The 19,915-nt window shown below is 39.7% G+C and overlaps 1 protein-coding gene across 2 annotated transcripts in view; it reads left to right on the forward strand.

Moving 5' to 3' along the window:
- Nucleotides 1-19,915, forward strand: part of itpr3 (inositol 1,4,5-trisphosphate receptor, type 3) — a 310,992-nt gene that overhangs the window by 8,387 nt on the left and 282,690 nt on the right. For both annotated transcript variants that reach the window (XM_063065549.1, XM_063065550.1), the window contains exon 2: nt 12,092-12,162. In XM_063065549.1, coding sequence (XP_062921619.1) covers nt 12,092-12,162 — 71 coding nt within the window. The remainder of the gene's footprint in view (nt 1-12,091; nt 12,163-19,915) is intronic.

Here is a 19,915-nt window from a genome sequence, read left to right on the forward strand (position 1 = left end):
AGTCTCTGATGAAAGTGGCCTTACAAGGTTTTAAATCCTCTGTAATTGTTTTTATATCTTTGTCAGTCCCTGGGATCAAGGATGGCTTGCTCCCCTGATGTTTTGAGCTGGCTATTGAGGTGAATGTAGAACTTTTTAGTCTTTGTTCAGACCACACCAGAAGTTTTGTGTGTCATCTTGATGTCCTGGCCTTAATATAACATACTTTCCAGAAGGATCTGGGCCCGAAACGTCGACTGTACCTCTTCCTGGAGATGCTGCCTGGCCTGCTGTGTTCACCAGCAACTTTGATGTGTGTTGCATACTTTCCATCAAGCTAACTGCGCTGAACATTCACTAAACTGTTTTTCAATGCAGTGGCTTTGAGGAGAGATGGAGTAAACATGATTGGTACTCTCTCATTTAAAATAATGAGATGTAGTCACATTTAAGCTTACAAGGTTTTTAATGAACTCAGCAGAGTGGATGCAGAGGCCATGTTTCTCCTGGCTAAGTCAAAAACCAAGAGTCATGGACCTCAAAATAGTCGGTAATCTGTTTAGGATTGATATGAGGACAAAATCCTTCACTTAATGACGAATATTTTTGAATTCTACATTTCAGAGGGCTGTGGATTGCAGCATTCAAAAAATTCTTTGTATTTCCCATTCATGCTCTTAACATTCAAGTCTATTGAACTCCGATTTCATACATATCTGAGATTGATATACCTGGATGTTAAGAGAAAGAGGAAAATGGAGCTGAGTTACTTGAACAGCTATAATCCGGATGAATGGTAGACCAAGCTTGGAAGCCCAAATAGTTTATACCTGCTCTTCTATTTTTATGTTCTTATGTTTGCTTTCTAACACATGCACTGAAAATATCTGAAGCATGTTTTGTTGTGGCAAAGTAAGCGTGTGTTAGTGGCCTATGCAGAAGGTGCTGCCAATGAAGGGAGATGTGTTGCTCATGGACCAGAGCCATGTACCTGAGATAAGGAACATAGTTAGACCAAGTCACTTGAGTTGAGAGAGTATTCTTAAATTAACTGCAGCATTTGACATGATAAGATTGTAGCACCAAATGAACTGTAGATGCATCGGACCCGGCCAAGATGACCATTGGTCAGATGGGTTTTTGAGGCACCAGGAAGTTTGGATCTCACAAATGTAGCTAATCTACATCCACTAGTTACAGTACTAACCAGGATGAGCTTGGAGAATGGAACACCGTTAACTATTCCTGCACAATCTAAGATAGAGAAGAAACTTTTATCTGTGGAAGAACATCTGACAAAGGCAGGTGACTCCATCCAGAAAGCAAATGCAGTGATCTTGGTAGGAGTGATGAGAACTCATACTTTATAGATGAAGTTGAAGAGAGAGTCCATTTGAAGAGGAATATGTGGGTTAATAGTTTAGTTTAGAGAAATGAAGTACGAGGTTTTTCAAGAACAGGAGAGGTAGAACATGGTCAGTGCATTCCAAGGCTGCATACATGGGACTGGTAGAAGATCCAAAGGTGCAGAGGTAAGGGTCACAGTGGAATTGCATGATACAACATGGTAAGATGGTACTATCAGGCTTGAAGTTTTGATGATTTCTTACGGTATCAAAGAAAAGATAAATGGACATATGATCAGAAGGTAGAGCAATCCAATATGCTATTTAACCCCTATTGCCCATCTCATGTTCAGTGATATATTGGCTGATCTTTTACCTCAGTGCCACCTTGCTGCACTAACCCCTTGACTCTTCATTACCCAGCAATGTATGAAGCTCAGCTTTGAACATCCTCAGCACTGGAGCTTTCAAGCCTCTTGGGTAGAGTATTACATGTGGGGGAAATTTTAAAACAATCTTCTCGCTTGTGCTCTTTGAAGCAAATCACATACTTATTGACCCTTGGCTCTGATGTTCCAATGAGGAGAAATTAGCCCTCCATCTACCATAAGTTTTTTAAGAAAATTTAAGTTAAAATAATTTAATTAGTGTTTCTTTGAAACTTGGTGATCATGCCATATTGGGTGTTGAACCATCAGCAAACAAAGACTGCAGGGCAGCAAGTAAAGCAGATACTGCAAATAGTAATGAGAGATTTGCACAGAAAGAAGCTTCAAGAGAAGCTACCTCAAGATAGAAATGAATAGATATGGAGCACTGTGTGATGAAACTAAAAATGAAGATCAGGGTGATGTCATGGAGTGCCAAACAGCTTGATGAGCAGCTTGGGTCTAAACTGTGGCGGAGAAGGTGATGTTGCCTTTATTAGGCAATGGGAGTAATTACATTTCTTGTAATGAACAGATTAGAGGAGAATTTGGTGTTTTGTTTTGATGTTTCATTAGAGAGTTGAGTTGAGGTAACAGCATTGTCAACATCAATGTCAGAGTCCACCATCACATGTGAAACTTGACATGGGGTGACGTAGAGAGGCTGTTTCAGTCAGGTCAGAGGTAGAAGGAATTGCAAAGCCTAGAAAAGGCAGATGATCTGCAAGACTTCCGCTGTCCATGGAGCCACTGTTTAACCTGAACCAGGCTCAGATTGAGTGAGATCCCTAGCTATTGTCTTGCTTTGTGGATGTGATCATGAAAAATCTAAATAAATGATGCTTCCTCAGGCCTGAACCTCAGGAACAGCGAGGTCCAGGGTCTACAAGGAGAGTAAATGACAATTGAATTGTGAAAATGAGTGTGCATGAGAATATTAAGGAAAAGATCAAGTTAGAAATTGAAAGGATTGTGGTTATTGCACTTGGAAATATTTTTCTAATTATTTTAGTTGAACCTGTTAAGATTTGGGATTACAATTATGTTTAGAAAGGTATGGGGTGGCACAGTAGCATAGCGGTTTGTATAATGCTATTAAAGCATCAGAGACCTTGGGTGCTCTGGTATCCTCCCACATTTGAAAGATATACAAGTCAGTCGGTTAATTCCATCACCTGTGTAATGGCCCCACCACGGGCCCAAACACTCGACTATTGCTATCCACCAGCAAAGATGCCTTTTAAAGTATCCCTTGTCCACACTTCGAAAAATCAGACCTCCAGGCTACGTTTCTACTCTCTGCATTCAAACAGAAGCTGAAATGGGGGGGATCCAGAACAGAAAGTTGTCCAGTACTGGTCTGAGGAAACAGATGCGATTCTACGTGACTGCTTTGGGTCATTGTTCAAAGACTCAGCTGCCAGCCTAGAAAAGAATGTCACCATCACAGACTATCAGTAAGTATCTTGAGGATTGTGTATCAAAGAAGAGGCCTTTGGTACACAGTCAGGGTGTTTCCAAACCAGAAACTATGAATGAACGATCCATTCTATTTTGAAGCCTCGGCTACTAGAGCATTCAAATCAGAAAATTCTGACCTTTATAAGATATCAACATATGACCTCTGTAAAGCATTATGGGAAATTGTGGTAGGATCACAACACCCTCCACTACTTTGGAGATGCCTGTAGTATATTGAAGTTAAACTAAATTTATAGTTGTGGGCAGTGTATATATAAATTGTGCATTTAAATATGTATGTAAAATGAATAGATTAGTTTCATGTACACTTATATATTTCTTATCTTTTCTTAAGTAAAAACTGTGGTGTACTGTTCTTGAAAGGTACATACAGATACACTATACTGGATGCATACTGTATATACCCTTAAGTTTACATACACAGTGTTAATTGTTTTCTGATGCATTGCTGTATCAGTTTCTGCTGTTTGGTGTGGTGAATGCTGTTCTCAGTGTGATAAAGCAAGTTTCCTTAGCAGCTTTATTCCTGTCTTTGCGAACAGAAATGTGAAAAAAACCTGTGTTAACCACTACACACTTCCATCAAAATGAGCTGACGGTTTTGCAGCTTTTGAGATCGTATCATTCATTGTGTCTCCATAATTCTGGAATGATCGAGTCGGCTGCACGTGCCGCTTCTGAAATACTGTTAGGTAATACTGTGCAGTAATCTGTAGATCTGGTTCCATACTTGTGTTTTCCGCAATGGAGCTGTTAAGTCCACACTGGTCAAATTTCTACACCAGCCAATGGTAGCAACTGCTTCTGTGATGAGCTATAACTTCCCACTTATGGACTAAATAGGCTTATTTGTGTTTTGTAAGAGGTAAGAAGCTCAAGTTCACATCTGGCTGACCATGCCTGTCAGTCTTAATTCTACTCTTGTGTCTGAAACCATGCAGAACCGTATACTGTAACAGAGCATCGCATAGACTTATTTTGAAAAAATGAAACACATTAGGGTAGTTAGTAAAAAGAACAGCTTAGTAGCTAGATGATAAGTTTGTTGCTCGATCTTCTAGTCACCTATGCAGGCTAGTATCTTAGAAACATATGCTCTATCATAAATTATATGTGATTATCTCTATAAGGGTATTAACGGGCTGGAGATTGTTGCATCAACAAATGGAAATTTGCAACCCGCCATAAAATTCCTTTTGGTGGATTAGGATTTGCATTCCATATCTTCATATATATCTAGCAACGGGAGTCTCTTAAATGAGGCATTGTGTCTGAGTCTAATGTTGCTGGCTTACTCATTGATAAATTTTCAAAATTTTAACATCCTGCATTATTTGATAATTATTCAGCTTCTTGAATACGTGTGATCAAGCACCAGTTTGCTTTTTTTCCCCAGTAAGAACAAAAGATTTGAAAGAAAGATAAAGGCTATATTTTATGAAATAAATGTCTGTATTGATGCAGTGCATTTGAGTCATCATGTACAGAATTTGATCTCTGTCTTTCAACATGAATGCTGGGTTTATTGAATTACTTAGGATTATTCTGTGAGCCATCAATTATTAAATTGTATAAAGCCACTATTCCAGAGCAGAAAAATATGAACTACAGAACTGCCTTGTTTCTGCATTTAAACAATATTAAAATATTGTAACTAGCAGGATCCAGCTGTCAATTTTCAGACCCAGATTTTTTCTAAAATTCTTTTATGAACTGCAGATTTCTAAAGAAAGATATTAACAAATGTCTCTGCTAGTAATTTAACCTTGTGGAAAAATGTCTCCGCTCTACATTTAAACATCTGTGCAAGTTATGCGTGTACAATTGAGAAGTTTATTTTTCCCCACTAACAGGGCAAGTTGTGAGATTTGTAGATAATGTGTCATGGTGTACAGTGCTTATTCAGAAATTGAATAATTTGAATAAATGTAATTTCTAGCTTTATCTAGAAATTTGCTTGTCAGTTTTGAGCTTTTGCCAACTACCAAGGACAAGTAGACTTAATTGTCTTTATGAGTCTGTGTTGAATTAGCTGTCAGGTAAAGAACCTTGGTTGTTTGTTGGTTTTTGTGTGTAAATTTTCATTGATTCCATTGTATTTCTTTGTTCTGCAGTGAATCTTGCCAGAAAATAAATCTCAAGGTAGTATATGGTGACATACATGTACTTTGATAATAAATTTACTTTGAACTTTTAAACAAAGACACTTTTGTGTTTATACGTCTTTTATGCCTCTGACTGTGGCAGAGATCTTTACAGCCAATTGTGCAGTTTTAGTGTCATAGAGTTTGAATTTTGAATTCAATTTATCATTCTAATGTACCAGCTAATTTGTACATGAAATGTTACTATAAACAGTAATAACATAATGACCAGAGAACCTTATTTGTAACAATGATGATTAAAGGATAAATGTTGTCCAAGACACCTGGATTCATCATCATCATTATGGGCTGTGTTGTGTGACATGGGTGATCATGATTTTATGACCATAATTGTTCTTGGCAGATTTTTGTGCAGAAGTCGTTTGTCATTGCCTTCTTTTGGGCAGTGTCTTTACAAGACAGGTGAGACCAACCATTAACAATACTCTTCAGAGATTGTCTGCCTGGGATCAGTGGTTGTATAACCAGGACTTGTCATATGCACCAGCTGCTTATATGACCATCCACCACCTGCTCCCATGGCTTAACATGACCGTGATCGGAAGGCTAAGCAGGTGCTACACTTGGCCCAAGGGTGACCTGCAGGCTAGCGGATGGAAGGAGTGCCTTACACCTCCTTTGGTAGAGATGCATCTCTTACTTTCCACCCGACTCCTAGATTATTCAAATAAAAGCAGAAAACTCTGCAAACACTCAGTTGGTCATGTAGTGTCAGGGGCAAGGGTAATGCAAGCTGCCAGTTTGCTTTAACCGTTTCACATTAAATAGTGCCAGAAGGTTCAGAGGCGTAGATATTGGGTGAGGCCAAAACTGGACTGAACGAAATTCATGTAGTAGTGATTGAGACCAGTAGAAAAAATGGAGAAAAAGAAAAATTGTAATGAAAACAAACCAGGATTAATGTTCATTACAGTGAAATTGTTCTATGTGATCCCTTTTGCCATCAGTTTATAAGCAAGGCCAAATATAGATACAAACGTTTGTAGATAGATACTTTATTGATCCCAAAGGAAATTACAGTATCACAGTAGCTTTACAAGTGCACAGATATATAAATATTAGAAGAGAAGTAAGAAAGAATAAAAACTAAGTTACCTCAAACAGTCTAACAGGAGGGGTCATCACTCCCTGGCTGAAGGTTGACTTATTATAGCATTTAATGGCCGAGGGTAAGAATGACCTCCATATAGCGCTCTTTAGAGCAGCACAGTTGCCTTTGTCTATTGTTAAAAGTGCTCCTCTGCTCAACCATGGTGGCATACAGAGGATGAGAAACATTGTCCAGAATAGCCAGGATTTTCCTGAGGGCCCCTTGTTTTATGACAGCCTCCATTGTTTCCAGTTTGATTCCTATAACAGAACTAGCCTTTCTAATCAGTTTATTGAGCTTGTTGACATCACCCATGTTGATGCCTTTGCCCCAGCACACCACCACATAAAAGATTGTACTGGCAACAACAGACTGGTAGAACATGTGAAGGAGAGGCCTGTGTACTCCAAGGACCTCAATCTCCTCAGTCTCTGTGTTGGTGTGAATGTTTGACAAACTTGTTATGTCTCATTGAGAAATTAACCAGTCAGATAGCTAAAAGGTACTAAGTGTATGCTTAGCATTTAGATTTGTGGAAGACATTTGATAAGGTGGAACATAGCAGGAAAATGCACAAGATAAGAACTCATGAAGTTGAGAGTTTCACATTGCTTTGGATAAGGAATTGGTGGACAGGCATAAAAGCAAAGCTTTCTGGTAGGTCTGAGAGGTGGTCTCATTAAAACATGAAGGAGCTTGACAGGTAGACGATGGTGGGGGAGCTTAGAGTTGACATGCTACATTCAAGCGGGCACCCATAGAAGTGAGATGGGGAGGAACTTCTCTTAGTGACCATCTGTTTTTGTAGATTGTGAGGAAGGTTGTCCAAGGCTACAGCATGTTAATTGAATAGGTGGAAAGTTTGACAGAGCAGTGGAAAATGGAATTTAGTCCTGAAAAATCTGAGATGATGTAGACAAGGGTAATGCACAACTCGTGACAGGACAACACATACAGAGTGCTGGAGGAACTCAGCTGGTCAACAGCATCTCTGGTGAGGAATAAGCAGTCGATCTTTCAGGTCACTACTCTTCGTCAGAATTGGAAAGGAAGTGGGAGGAGTTGCAGAAGCCAGAATAAGGAGAAGGGACCTCCTCTACTGCCACGATGAGGTCAAGATCAGGTTTGAACGGCAATCCCTCATATTTCATCTGGGAACCCTATCTTGATGGCATGTCATTGATTTCACCGATTTCTGGTAATCTCCCCCCCACCTCTTTCCTTTTTCCATTCCTTCTCTACTCCGCACCTGCCTTGGGGAGTGTTGGTGAATAGAGAGACACTGGGGAATAGCTTAGTGGATCCCTGAAATTGATAGTGTGGCGGGATCAAGTGGTGAAGAAGATATATGTGATGTCAACATTCTTTAGCCATGGCACAGAATATAAGGATGTCATGTTGCAAGTTTATAACACATTGGTTAGGACACACCTGGAGTATTGTGTGCAGTTCTCGTTGGAGAGGGTGCAGAGGAATTCACCAGGACGATGCTGCCATTACAGTTATTAAGCGAGACAAATCCAGTAGGCCGGATTTGTTTTCCTAGGGGTGGAGAAGGCTGAAGGGTGACCTGATAAAGTGTATAAATTGAGGAGAATAATTTTCTCCCATGGTGGTGGTAGCTAAGACAAGATGAGGGGAAGGAATTTAGAGGGGATCTAAATGGGAATCTTTTCACATGGAATGTGGTTGGTGCCTCTTTAAATGCCAGAAGAAGTTGTGGAGGTGGATATACTCAAGGCATATAAGGAGCATCCGGACAAGGAATAGAAATTACGGATGTCATGTGAGGAAATGGATTAGTGTAGATAATTACAACAGGCAGCACAAACATGCTAGGCTAAAGAGCATGTTTTGTATGACTTTGACCCCCTTTGCTATCTGTCTCCACAAATGTAATTCCTTGAGTACAGATTGTCATGTGGCACATACTTTCTTTGATGCTGGACCAGAAAATCAACTAGTCTCAGTAGTAATTGGTATTACAATGACACTTCAATAAAACTGAAAATGAATATCTAAATCTTGTAAAATCAGAGCTCTAAATATACAGAAGAAATGATTGCTCTCTGTTTGGTGATTTATTCTTTTATGAAAATACTTCAGTTTACTTTCATTAAGAAACTCTCAATTTGAGTTGTTTTAAAATAATCAATTATGTAAAACCAGGAATAAGGTGAAAGGCATATTTTCTCGAGGAAGTTGTATTCATCTTGGCAATATCCTTCCATTATTGTTTAGTCACAGTGGAAGGCTGTTGAATATAAAGTAGACTTTGTATTTGCAAATCTGCTATGTTGGTGAAATATGAAGGATATGAGGACCTAAGAGGAGCTGTTTATTCTGGCAAAGTAGACGAATTGGCAATAGTATATTAACTGCAAACACAAGAAAGTCTGCTGATGCTGGAAATCCAGAGCAACACACACAAAACGCTGGAGGAACTCAGCAGGTCAGGCAGCATCCATGGAAAAGAAACCTGACGAAGGGTCTCGGCCTGAAACGTCGACTGCGCCTCTTCCTAGAGATGCTGCCTGGCCTGCTGCGTTCACCAGCAACTTTGATGTGTGTTGTTAAAAGAATAAACAATCAACATTTCAGGCCAAGACCTCTTCTTCAACATATTAAATGGTAATTTTATGGAGGGAATGTTTCCCAATCATACCCTGCACATTCTGTTTCTTTTGTCAAATGGATATGTCTTCACTTACTTCCATGGTATTGTACTGGTAGCTGTTAATTCCTTTTTGGATTACTCCTGTTTTGGTTATTTGAGATACAATATATAATTATATATCCAACCAGCCTAAGTCCTGTTTACCCAATATCCCTATGGTTGTTAAATCTACCAATACTTGCCTTTAAAAACTTGAAGCCATGAATTCCAATTCTTCAGCTCTCTTGCTCCTCATAAAATCTATGACCTTCTCGAGGTATCCAGCACCCTGGGTTCATTTAATATTTCTTACTTATACTTACTTGTACATCAGCCATTTTCTTCAGATGAATGCTGGAGAGAATGATGTCAGTTGTAACATTTTACAAGGAATGTCCTCTAAACCCTCCTACAAATCACTCTAGTATCTCATTCTTTGCTTTGGTCAATTTGTACAAGTTCACTCTTGTGCTGTTGGGAAATATTCCCACTATAAAGCTGACATTTAATAAACAGTTGCCAAAGATTGAGATTAGATAGCAACATTATTTGCCTAGAATGTACAATGGTTTCGTGCTATAAATCCTTTTTTAATCATTATGGTAATGTATGAACAAAAATGACTGTGCATTAGATTTTATTAAGAAATATGAGGGGTGATTGATAACTTTGTGGCCTAAGGTAGAAGGAGTCAATTTTAGAAAACCTGGCACATTTATTTTTCGTACATTTACACACTTAGTCCAGTGGTCGTGGAGCATACGGATCTCTTCTTTGTAGAAGTTGGCGTCTTGGACCTCCAGAAGTGGTCCACAGCAGGGGGGATTGATAATCTTGTAGCCTAAGGTAGAAGGAGATGAGTTATTAACTTCCAAACTTTTTGCATTTTCACTCAAAGAGTTGAACTGCACATGCATGAAACGAGAGCTGTGTAACTCATCTCCTTCTACCTTAAGCCACAAACTTATCAATCACCCCTGCTGTGGAGGGATCTAAGGGGAGGTCATAGACAGGTGAGAAGAAGTAAGAGGCCAGAGTGGGGAATAGAAAAAAAGGGGAGGGAGATGGAGTTTTTTTTTACTGGAAGGAGAAATCGATATCCATGCCATCAGGTTGGAGGCCACCTAGACAGAACATAAGATATTGCTCCTCCACCCTGAGTGTGGCCTCATCCTGGCACAAGAGTTGGCCATGGACCAACATGTCAGAATGTGAATGGGAATCAAAATTAAATTGTTTGACCAGTGGGAAGTTCCGCTTTTGGTGGATGGAACGGAGGAGCTCGATGAAGGTGTCCTCCAATTTACAATGGATCTCACCAAAGTAGAGGAGGCCATATTGGGAGCACCGGACACAATAGACAACCCTAGTAGATTCACAGGTGAAGCGCTGCCTCACCTAGAAGGACTGTTTGGGGCTCTGAATGGAGGTGAGGGCTGAGGTGAATAGACAGGTGTAGCACTTAGGCTACTTGCAGGACTAAGTTCCAGGAGGGATGTTTGGACAAGTGAATCATGGACGGAGAGATTTCTGTGGAAAGCAAAGAGGGAGGGGGTAGGTAAAGATACTTTTGGTGCTAGGGTCCCTTTGGAGATGGCAGAAGTTGCAGAGGATGATGTGTTGGATGCGGAGGCTCATGTGGTGCTAGGTAAGGACAAGAGAATCTCTATCACTGTTAAGGGAATGGGAACGATGGAGGAGATGCGTGAGAGGGCAGCATCAGTGGCGGAGGAGGGGAAAACCTTGTTCTTTCCAGGATGTAGCTTTCCATTCCAGGAATTCAGAGATGTCCCCCCACATTTTTATTCTGGCATCTTCCACTTTTCTTTCTAGTCCTGAAGAAGGATCTCGGCCTGAAACATCGACTGTTTATTCTTCTCCATAGATGCTGCCTGACCTGCTAAGTTCCTCCAGCATTTTGTGTTGCCTTGGTAACAGTAAGTTTGCCGTGGTAGTGCCACTGTTGTGCTATGCCTACAAAATTCATTTTATTGGCATCGGTGAAATGAATTTCAGAGGCACTAAAAACCTGGGAGGATACTGTGCAGAATTGTTCTCTTGGGATGTTTTTCATTACCTAGAATGTTTGATCTTTGTTCATGTTTGTGATAATGTATCTAATCTAGGATGCAATTATGTTTTAAAAACTGGTTGGTGGAGGAGATATGATGGTGACATTTAAGACACGTTTATATAGGCACAGGCAGAGAAAGAAGGATATACAGTAACCCATGTGCACCCAGATGGGATTAGTTTAAATTGGCATCGTGGTTAGCACAGAGAGGATGGCTGAAGATCCTGTTCTTTGTATCTTTAATAAAAATCTCAATGATTCTCTATTTGCACATGACCGCAGATTATTGATCTTTCTAAATGAAATGCCTTTCTCACATAAATTCTTTCAGAAATAGTTTTATTTCATATGGCCTGGATTTTGCTTGAAAGTTGTTTGGGACTTAAGTGCATACATTGTTTAATGCAGAATACTGAAACTTGGCTGAACCTATAATTCTCTGCAGCAGAGGTCCACCTTGATGAGATTCGCCTACACTAACAGAAGACTTGTGACTCCAGTGATATCACGGGAGGTTATAGGATCTTGGAAAAGAAAGCAGGAAGGGGAAAAAAATATTATTTTATTTAGTTACATTGTCTTTGCTTCATGCTTTTAGCCAATTATATTTTTAAAAGTTCATGATTAAAATATTTCATTTTTTAATTTAATTCTTCTACAGACTTTATACATCTCTGAATGTCAGAAATATAGGGTTTATTTAAGAATGTAGTTTTGACAGCCAGCATAGCTGAGGGGATGGTTTTTATGTTCATCATAGCTTTCAGGGCTATCTGAGGGGCATGGCTTCATCAGTTCTTGGGGTGATTAGTATTGGAATTAAGCTATTCCAGCTGGATCTGACCTCTTAAAAGTTTTCTTTGTTTTTCAGTTTGGTGGATGATAGGTGTGTTGTCGAGCCAGGAGCTGGAGACCTGGAAAATCCTCCCAAAAAATTTAGAGGTAAATTTGGATCATGGCATATTACTGTATAAATGATAAGGGGTCAGATAATTCATATGTTTTTGGTTTATTTTGGTAACTTAAGCTAGGAGAACAAATAGTATCCAACTTTAAAATATCCTTTGAAACATAAATATTAGCTCTTATAAAATTCTAAAATTTGTTTAGAAGTATTTTTGAATTTATTATTTAGCCTTAAATAAATGGACAATGCTAGTCACAATGTTAAGGCAATAGAAAGTAAGTTTATTCTGCAAATGTTAAGATATATTCCTTGAAACACTTTCTTGCAGGGTGTTATTTTTTTCAGAAAGTATATCAAAGCTTCCTTTATGTATTTGTTATATATACATGAAGGGACTAAGATAGATTTCTGCTGAATATATTTAAGATTTATAGCTGCCTAAACTATAGTTTCATTTTTAAATTATTTTTATAATGTTGCCTGAATTGCTGTTTCTAGTGGTTTTTGTTCACAAAAAAAATTTTAGCCCTCTGATAACATAATTTTCATGAGGTTGCTCAGGTAGCTTAATAACTCAGCCCTGAGCCTTTGTTTCTGGCCCGTCATAGCTCAGTGTTTCATATTTGTTTTTCTGGAATTCAGTCATATGGTTTAATAGCTTTGTGTCCTTTGGCTTAATTGATGCCTTTAGCATTTGGAATTCTTTTCTCAATATAACATGCTGAATGGTATTTAGGAAGTAGAGGAATGGTTATTTGTCAAACCTTTACCAGTTCTTTTTTAATTATGATCATCCGAACTCCAATGCTTTGTTGTTCACATAATCTTGTATGTATGCTGCACCCACCGCTATCAATCTTGAAGTGTACCACCTAGATTCAGTGTGTCTGTGCTCTGCAGAAGAGGGCATTTGTGGTCAAATATCCCTGAAGAGCTGTAGACATCGTCACTCAGGAAGAAGTGACATGTGCTGTGCTGATATCATAACGCAAACAGTGATTTCCTGTTGTGGTGCACAAACTAAATCAGAGGATATGGAAGTTAATGGACGACAAGTTTCTTTTGTATGGAGGTAAGATGAGGACAGTGTGGTGGAGTTGGTGTGGTCACTTGGTGATATAAGCAAAGTATTAGCTAACTTCATTGTTTTTTATGTTATTTTATGATGAGCTGCTTTTGTACTCTGTACAGTGCTTGTGCAAAGGTCATAGACATTTTTCGCTAGGGTGCTGAAGACTTCTCCACAGTACTGTACTCATCAACATGAAGCTGAGAGCGAGTTTGTAAATCTGGCGGGTGCAAAAGATGTTGGGAATGGCGAGGGTGGAGAACCATGGGAGAAGTGTGGGACAGGAGGCAGAGAAGGAGCGCCGGGGTGGGAGGCAGCATTGGTGTAGACACACTCAGCCCTGAGGTCATTTGATTTCGAACAAGTGGTTTATTGATCGTTACAGAAACGTCTCTCCGTTGCTTCTTGCTCCCTCTTCTCTCCCTTCCCCTTTTCCCAACCGTGACTCCTCTCTTCCTGCATTCTTCCTACTCTCAGTCCACGACAGGTTTATCATTCACATACAATATGAAATTAGTTTTTTTTGCGGTAGTACAATGCAATACATAACATTACTACAGTATAGTACCCCTATTAATTTGATACATATTATAAACCTGTATGCTTACTACATTCCATCTCCTTCAAATATCTATCAATATGGATCTCTGACCTTCTCACTGCTCCTGTACACTCTTTAGACCTGTACCAATTCATCTAAATTGCCTTCCCTTTTCCCTTCCTTATTACAGTTCCCACTTTGCATTAATTTCCATTTACCCTACGCCAGCCTATTTTGCAAACCAATTTACAACCATTGGCTACTTTATTAGATACACCTGTACACCTGCTCGTTAATGCAAATATCTAATCAGCCAGTCATGAGGCAGCAACTCAGAGCATAACAGTATGCTGACAGAGTCCAGAGGTTCATTGTTGTTCAGGTAAACGTCAAAATGGGGGGGGGAAAAACAGGAAGAAATATTCTGTGGTCAAAAATGTCTTGTTAATGAGAGAGGTCAGAGAAGAATGGTCAGACTAGTTTAAGCTGGCAGAAAGGTGACAGAAACTCAAATAAACGTGTAACAACAATGGTTTGCAGAAGAGCACCACTGAATGCACAGCACGTTGAACCTTGAAGTGGATGGGCTACAGCAACAGAAAGCCACAAATGTACACTCAATGGCCACTTTATTAGGTACCTGCTGTATTATTTATGTGGATTATCAATTATTTGTAATATAGTACAAATCAAATGATTCAAATGGTTCAATTTACTATCAGAGTGTATACAGTATACAACCTGAAATTCTTACTCTTTACAGACATCCATTAAACGATAAACCCCTTAGACTGAATGATAGAGTCATCAGAACCCCCTGAGCCCCCATTGCACAAGAAGAAGAAGAATTATCGACCCTCTTCCTCCCCTTCCCACCCCCCACTTATGCCAGCAGAAACACCGACCCCTACCATGCAAGTAACAGAAAAAGCCCCCAAAGAGACCTTGATCTAGGGTCCATCAAAAACTTCAGTCCATAGCCCAGCACAGCACTTTGGTATCTCAAACAGGCTCTCTCTCTCTCTCTATCAAGGAAGAGAGACGTCGCTCCTGCAGCAAGAGCAGAGTCCACAAACTCGCTGTTCCAATGTTACAATCTTCCGTGTCGCTTCTCCAAGCCTCCCCAACTCAGGGACTGACAAATAGAGAGAGAGATATCACTCGAGTATAGAGGCCTTCTTATAACAGCAGCACACACCGCCTGTAGTCTCAATGTTTCAGTCTCCGACGACATTTCAGTCGGCGAAATTGGTGAGGAACCAGGACATCTTCTTCCTGAAGTTGTATGTCTTCCAGGCTGTGCATCGGTGGAACAAGTCATTAGGAAGCTAAATGGATTAATAATTATTATTGCAAAGAGTAGGAGTTTAAAAGTGGAGAAGACAGTGCTATGACTGCGGATGCTGATAAGACCACCTGTGGAGTAACGTCATAGAGCCATAGACAATTACATCACAGAAAAGGCCATTCGGCCCATCCAGTCCATGCCAGACGATTTAAATTGCCTAGTCCCATCTACTTGCACCTGGACCATAGCCCTCCCTATCCCTCCCATTCATATACCTATCCAAACTTCTCTTAAGCATTGAAATCAAAATCACATCTAACACCTGCGTCGGCAGCTCCTTCCACACTCTCACTAGCCTTTGAGTGAAGAAGATTCCCCTCATGTTCCCCTAAAATGTTTCACCTTTCACATTTAACCCATGACCTCTAGTTGTAGTCTCACCTTACCTCAGTAAAGAAAGCATTTGAGGAATTGTTTCACAGGTTGGGCCTGTGCTCATTTTTGAATATATTCAAAGCTGAGATAAGCAGATGTGCAATCTATTGGGGAACAAGAATGGTGGTGAAAGATCAGACAAGTAGAACTGACGTCAAGATCAGATTCGCTATGATCTTACTGAATGATGAAGCAGGCCTGAGGGGGCCACATGGCTACTCCCAATTCTATTCCTTTATGATGTTACAGTTTCATGAAAAGCAACCATTTATCAAGACTTTCTGTTCTTAACCCATTATAATAGCCATTTATCCAAAGTGATACTTCCCTTTCTGTTTCATGAACTTCAGTTAAGTTCATCAGTGTTTTATGTGGTACTTCATCAAATACTTTCTCAAAATTCATGCAATTTGCACCCACTGGTATCCCTTCATTGTCCTTCTACGTTATTTTGACAGAAACATCAATTAAATTAGACATCATCTGCCTTCTGTAAATCCATGTTGGCATGTGTTAGAATTAACTAAGTTTCTTGTTATTAATATTTCTGAACACTGTTATTAAATTGAGTGGTCTACTTATTGGAAGTGTTGTAATATTCTTGTTTAGCTTTTTCATTATTTGCACATCAAACTGTGTATATCTTGAACCAATAACAGCTGTACACAGAATACTCACCTCTGCAGAGTAGATTCCAAGCTAGAGCCTAAAAAAGGTAAGTAACTCTGCTGGTTAGGTAACAGTGATGTCACACTATCAAGCTGCTGTTTTATGCAACCATGCAAACCTGGCAAAATGTGGGGAAAGACCTCATCTGTGATATATTTTGAAGACGCTGAATCCCTAGTTAATAGAAACAGTAATATTTTATTGAGTAATAATATTATAATGATAGCGTAACATTACTGCAGCGTCAGTGACCCAAGTCCAGTTCTGCTGTTGTCTGTAAAGTGTTTGCACGTTTTTCCTGTGACCACATGTGTTTCCTCTGGTGGCTCCAGTTTCCTCTCACATTCCAAAGAAGTACAGGTTAGTTGATTAATTGGTCACATGGGTGTAATTGGGCAGTGCAGGTCTTTTACTGTGTTGTATCTCTAAATAGAATAAAAGTAAAATATGTAACTGTTGAACAAGCTAGTGCTCAGCAAGGGTTACTGAGCATCAAAAATCATTTGTGCAGAATGAACAGAAAGTATAAATCTTAAAGAGAAAGGCTAGAGAATAAAGTAACATGGTGAAGTACTTGATTCTAACAACCTTTCATTTGGCTATTGGAACATGGGCTGTGTAATTTTTGTTTTTTATTGCTTTTGGAAGCATTGCTTAAAGTATTCACTGTTAGCTGTTCAATAACAACACTTTTTACCATCCTTTCTCTAACTTTTATCTCTGTGGTTGTTGTACCATTTGCTGCAACATCAAAGCTGAGTTTTGGGCTGAATTATCTTGTGACAGTCAATTCCTCTCGAGGTAAAGATCGTACAATAATATCTAAGAACCCTTCCTTCTTCGGGATGAAGTATGAATTGTTTCAATGCTTGTCTTGTGGGTTCTGATTTAGCACATAAGGGTGGTGAGAACTGTAGGCTCTTCTACAATGGAGAAAGAGTGGTCTGAAAGGACAGACTTAAGTGCTTCCTGACTTTGAGTGGTTATAAGTCAGGTTATCGTATTTCTTCAAGGACACTTTGAGCACATATTTGAGTCTTTCCCACTGTTCACCTGGCAGCGTCCTTCCATGATGAATCTCAGCCTAGAATGTTTCAGGAGTTTGGTGCTGAGAATGCAAAAGATGAAATCTCTCATCGTCGCTGGCCAAGTGTGATGTGAGTATCAATAGTCATAGTCATAGCCATAGTCATGCTTTGTTGATCCCAAGGGAAATTGGTTTTCGTTACAGTTGCACCATAAATAATTAAATAGTAATATGTAAATTGTGCCAGGAAATAAGTCCAGGACCAGCCTATTGGCTCAGGGTGTCTGACCCTCCAAGGGAGGAGTTGTAAAGTTTGATGGCCACAGGCAGGAATGACTTCCTCTGACGCTCAGTTTTGCATCTCGGTGGAATGAGTCTCTGGCTGAATGTACTCCTGTGCCCAACCAGTCCATTATGTAGTGGATGGGAGACATTGTCCAAGATGGCATGCAACTTAGACAGCATCCTCTTTTCAGACACCACCGTCAGAGAGTCCAGTTCCATCCCCACAACATCACTGGCCTTACGAATGAGTTTGTTGATTCTGTTGGTGTCTGCTACCCTCAGCCTGCTGCCCCAGCACACAACAGCAAACATGATAGCACTGGCCACCACAGACTCGTAGAACATCCTCAGCATCGTCCAACAGATGTTAAAGGACCTCAGTCTCCTCAGGAAATAGAGATGGCTCTGACCCTTCTTGTAGACCGCCTCAGTGTTCTTTGACCAGTCCAGTTTATTGTCAATTCATATCCCCAGGTATTTGTAATCCCCCACCATGTCCACACTGACCCCCTGGATGGAAACAGGGGTCACCGGAGCCTTAGCCCTCCTCAGGTCCACCACCAGCTCCTTAGTCTTTTTCACATTAAGCTGCAGATAATTCTGCTCACACCATGTCTACCGTAGCCCTGTACTCAGCCTCATCACCCAATGCTGTGGATGTTGGTACAAGAGAAGCCACTGATGTTGGTTTGCTTATGCTACTGCTGAAGCCAAGTATAAATCAGGCTCCTTTAGCTTATGATCAGGGATAAAGCTATTCCTGACTAGTACAGACATCCCACCCTGCAAAAGCTCATTTCAGGGAGGTAGCACCATCAATTTGCGGGAGTCTTCCGGAATTTCCGGGTGAGGTGGGATGTCTGCAATAGAATAGCTCCTTAGCAGCTAGCCGGCTAGTTTAAATAACGTTAGCTATGCTAATAAACGAATGACACCTGTTAAACTCACCTCAACATGTCTTTTACAGTCTAACCCACCATGGGCAATAGAAAAGTCACTGTTGCAAACAGTGCAGCGAGCAACACTGTCATTATTTTTGACCCCTATTAGGCAGGGGTACACTTTAGGGTAGTCTGGGGTGACGTACGTTTTACATTTTCTTTTTTTGGAACATTCTCCCATGGCGGGCTCGCTCTCTCTCTCTCTCTCTCTCGCACATGCTTGCTCTCTCACTCTCTCAGTCAGTCTCTCACTCTCTCACCCTCTCTCTTGCTCTCTCTCTCGCGCTGTCTCACTCGCTCGCTCTCAAAAATATTGTATATAATTTATATTATATATATAATTTGCGGGCATCAGGGAGCCACTATTAATATGTGGGAGACTCCCGGAATTTCCGGGAGAGGTGGGATGTCTGCTGGTATCACTGAGCTATTTCTCCCATATACTCTATACAGTATCCTTAATGCATAGCTATTTAATTCCTATCCTTATTATTTATATTAAGTATCTCCATGGAAGTGCCTTCTATGCTTTAACAGCTTATATTTCTCTAACCAAAAACACTTTCCCTTTTATTTCTCCCTATTTCTCAGCTGATTTTCCAAGAATAGAAACAACCTTTGAATGGCTTCATTGGTTTTAAAAGCCTAACGTGGAATCTGAGCTCATAGTTATTCCTGTGCAAACAGCTCCGGTTCAAAATTTCATTCATGTGTAGGAGCCGAAAATTCCTGCTGTGACTGGCTGACTGCTCTAAAGATAAAATTACTTGTTAGGGTGGGGCAGGAAGTAACACAGCTGCTGAAAGAGGTTTATATAAATTTTGTCAGTTGTATTCTTTGGAGAATGTGATTAGCATTACAAGATTTTGATTGAATGCTGTCAAACTTGAACAACTTTCTGCATTCTAAAATTTTACCAATAGAGAAAATATAAGCTTTATTTTTGCAAGGTGAATGTTTTATTGAGATAGATGAAATTAACAACTGTATTACATTAAAATCAAGCTATATTCATTGTAAAACAGTGACCGACATGAGACAGTAGCTCTGTTTCTCTCTCTACTGTTGTCTGAGTCAAAATATATTTTCCAGCATTTTCTATTGAAATTTCAAATCAAACTAATGCTGCATTTTGCTTTTGTATTACACTCTGTTGCCTGTAGTATCTAGAAATTATTTGTATGCAGTAGTATATTTCTTTGTGTGCAGTAGTGTCACAAGTCACTTCACAGCACTTTAAACAAAATTTCACAAATATGGAAACATAATAACAGATTATATAAAATTTGGTGAAAGAGCTAGAATTTAAGGAATATAATTGTGGAATAAAGTGAAAAAGCAGTTTGGGAAATTCCAGAGTTCAGGATTTAGACAGGAAGCGTTGTACCTCTGCATCAGTATCCAGCAAGAATTAGTAGTCTGAGTGACCAGCATTCAGTGAATAGCTGTCAAAGTGGCTTCAAGCTATCACTAACATGCACTTATTTAAACCAGGACAACATTTATTCAAGCTCTTTCAAATAACAATGTGTT

This window comes from Mobula hypostoma, chromosome 13 (assembly GCF_963921235.1).
Source record: "Mobula hypostoma chromosome 13, sMobHyp1.1, whole genome shotgun sequence".
Classification (NCBI taxonomy): Eukaryota; Metazoa; Chordata; class Chondrichthyes; order Myliobatiformes; family Myliobatidae; genus Mobula; species Mobula hypostoma.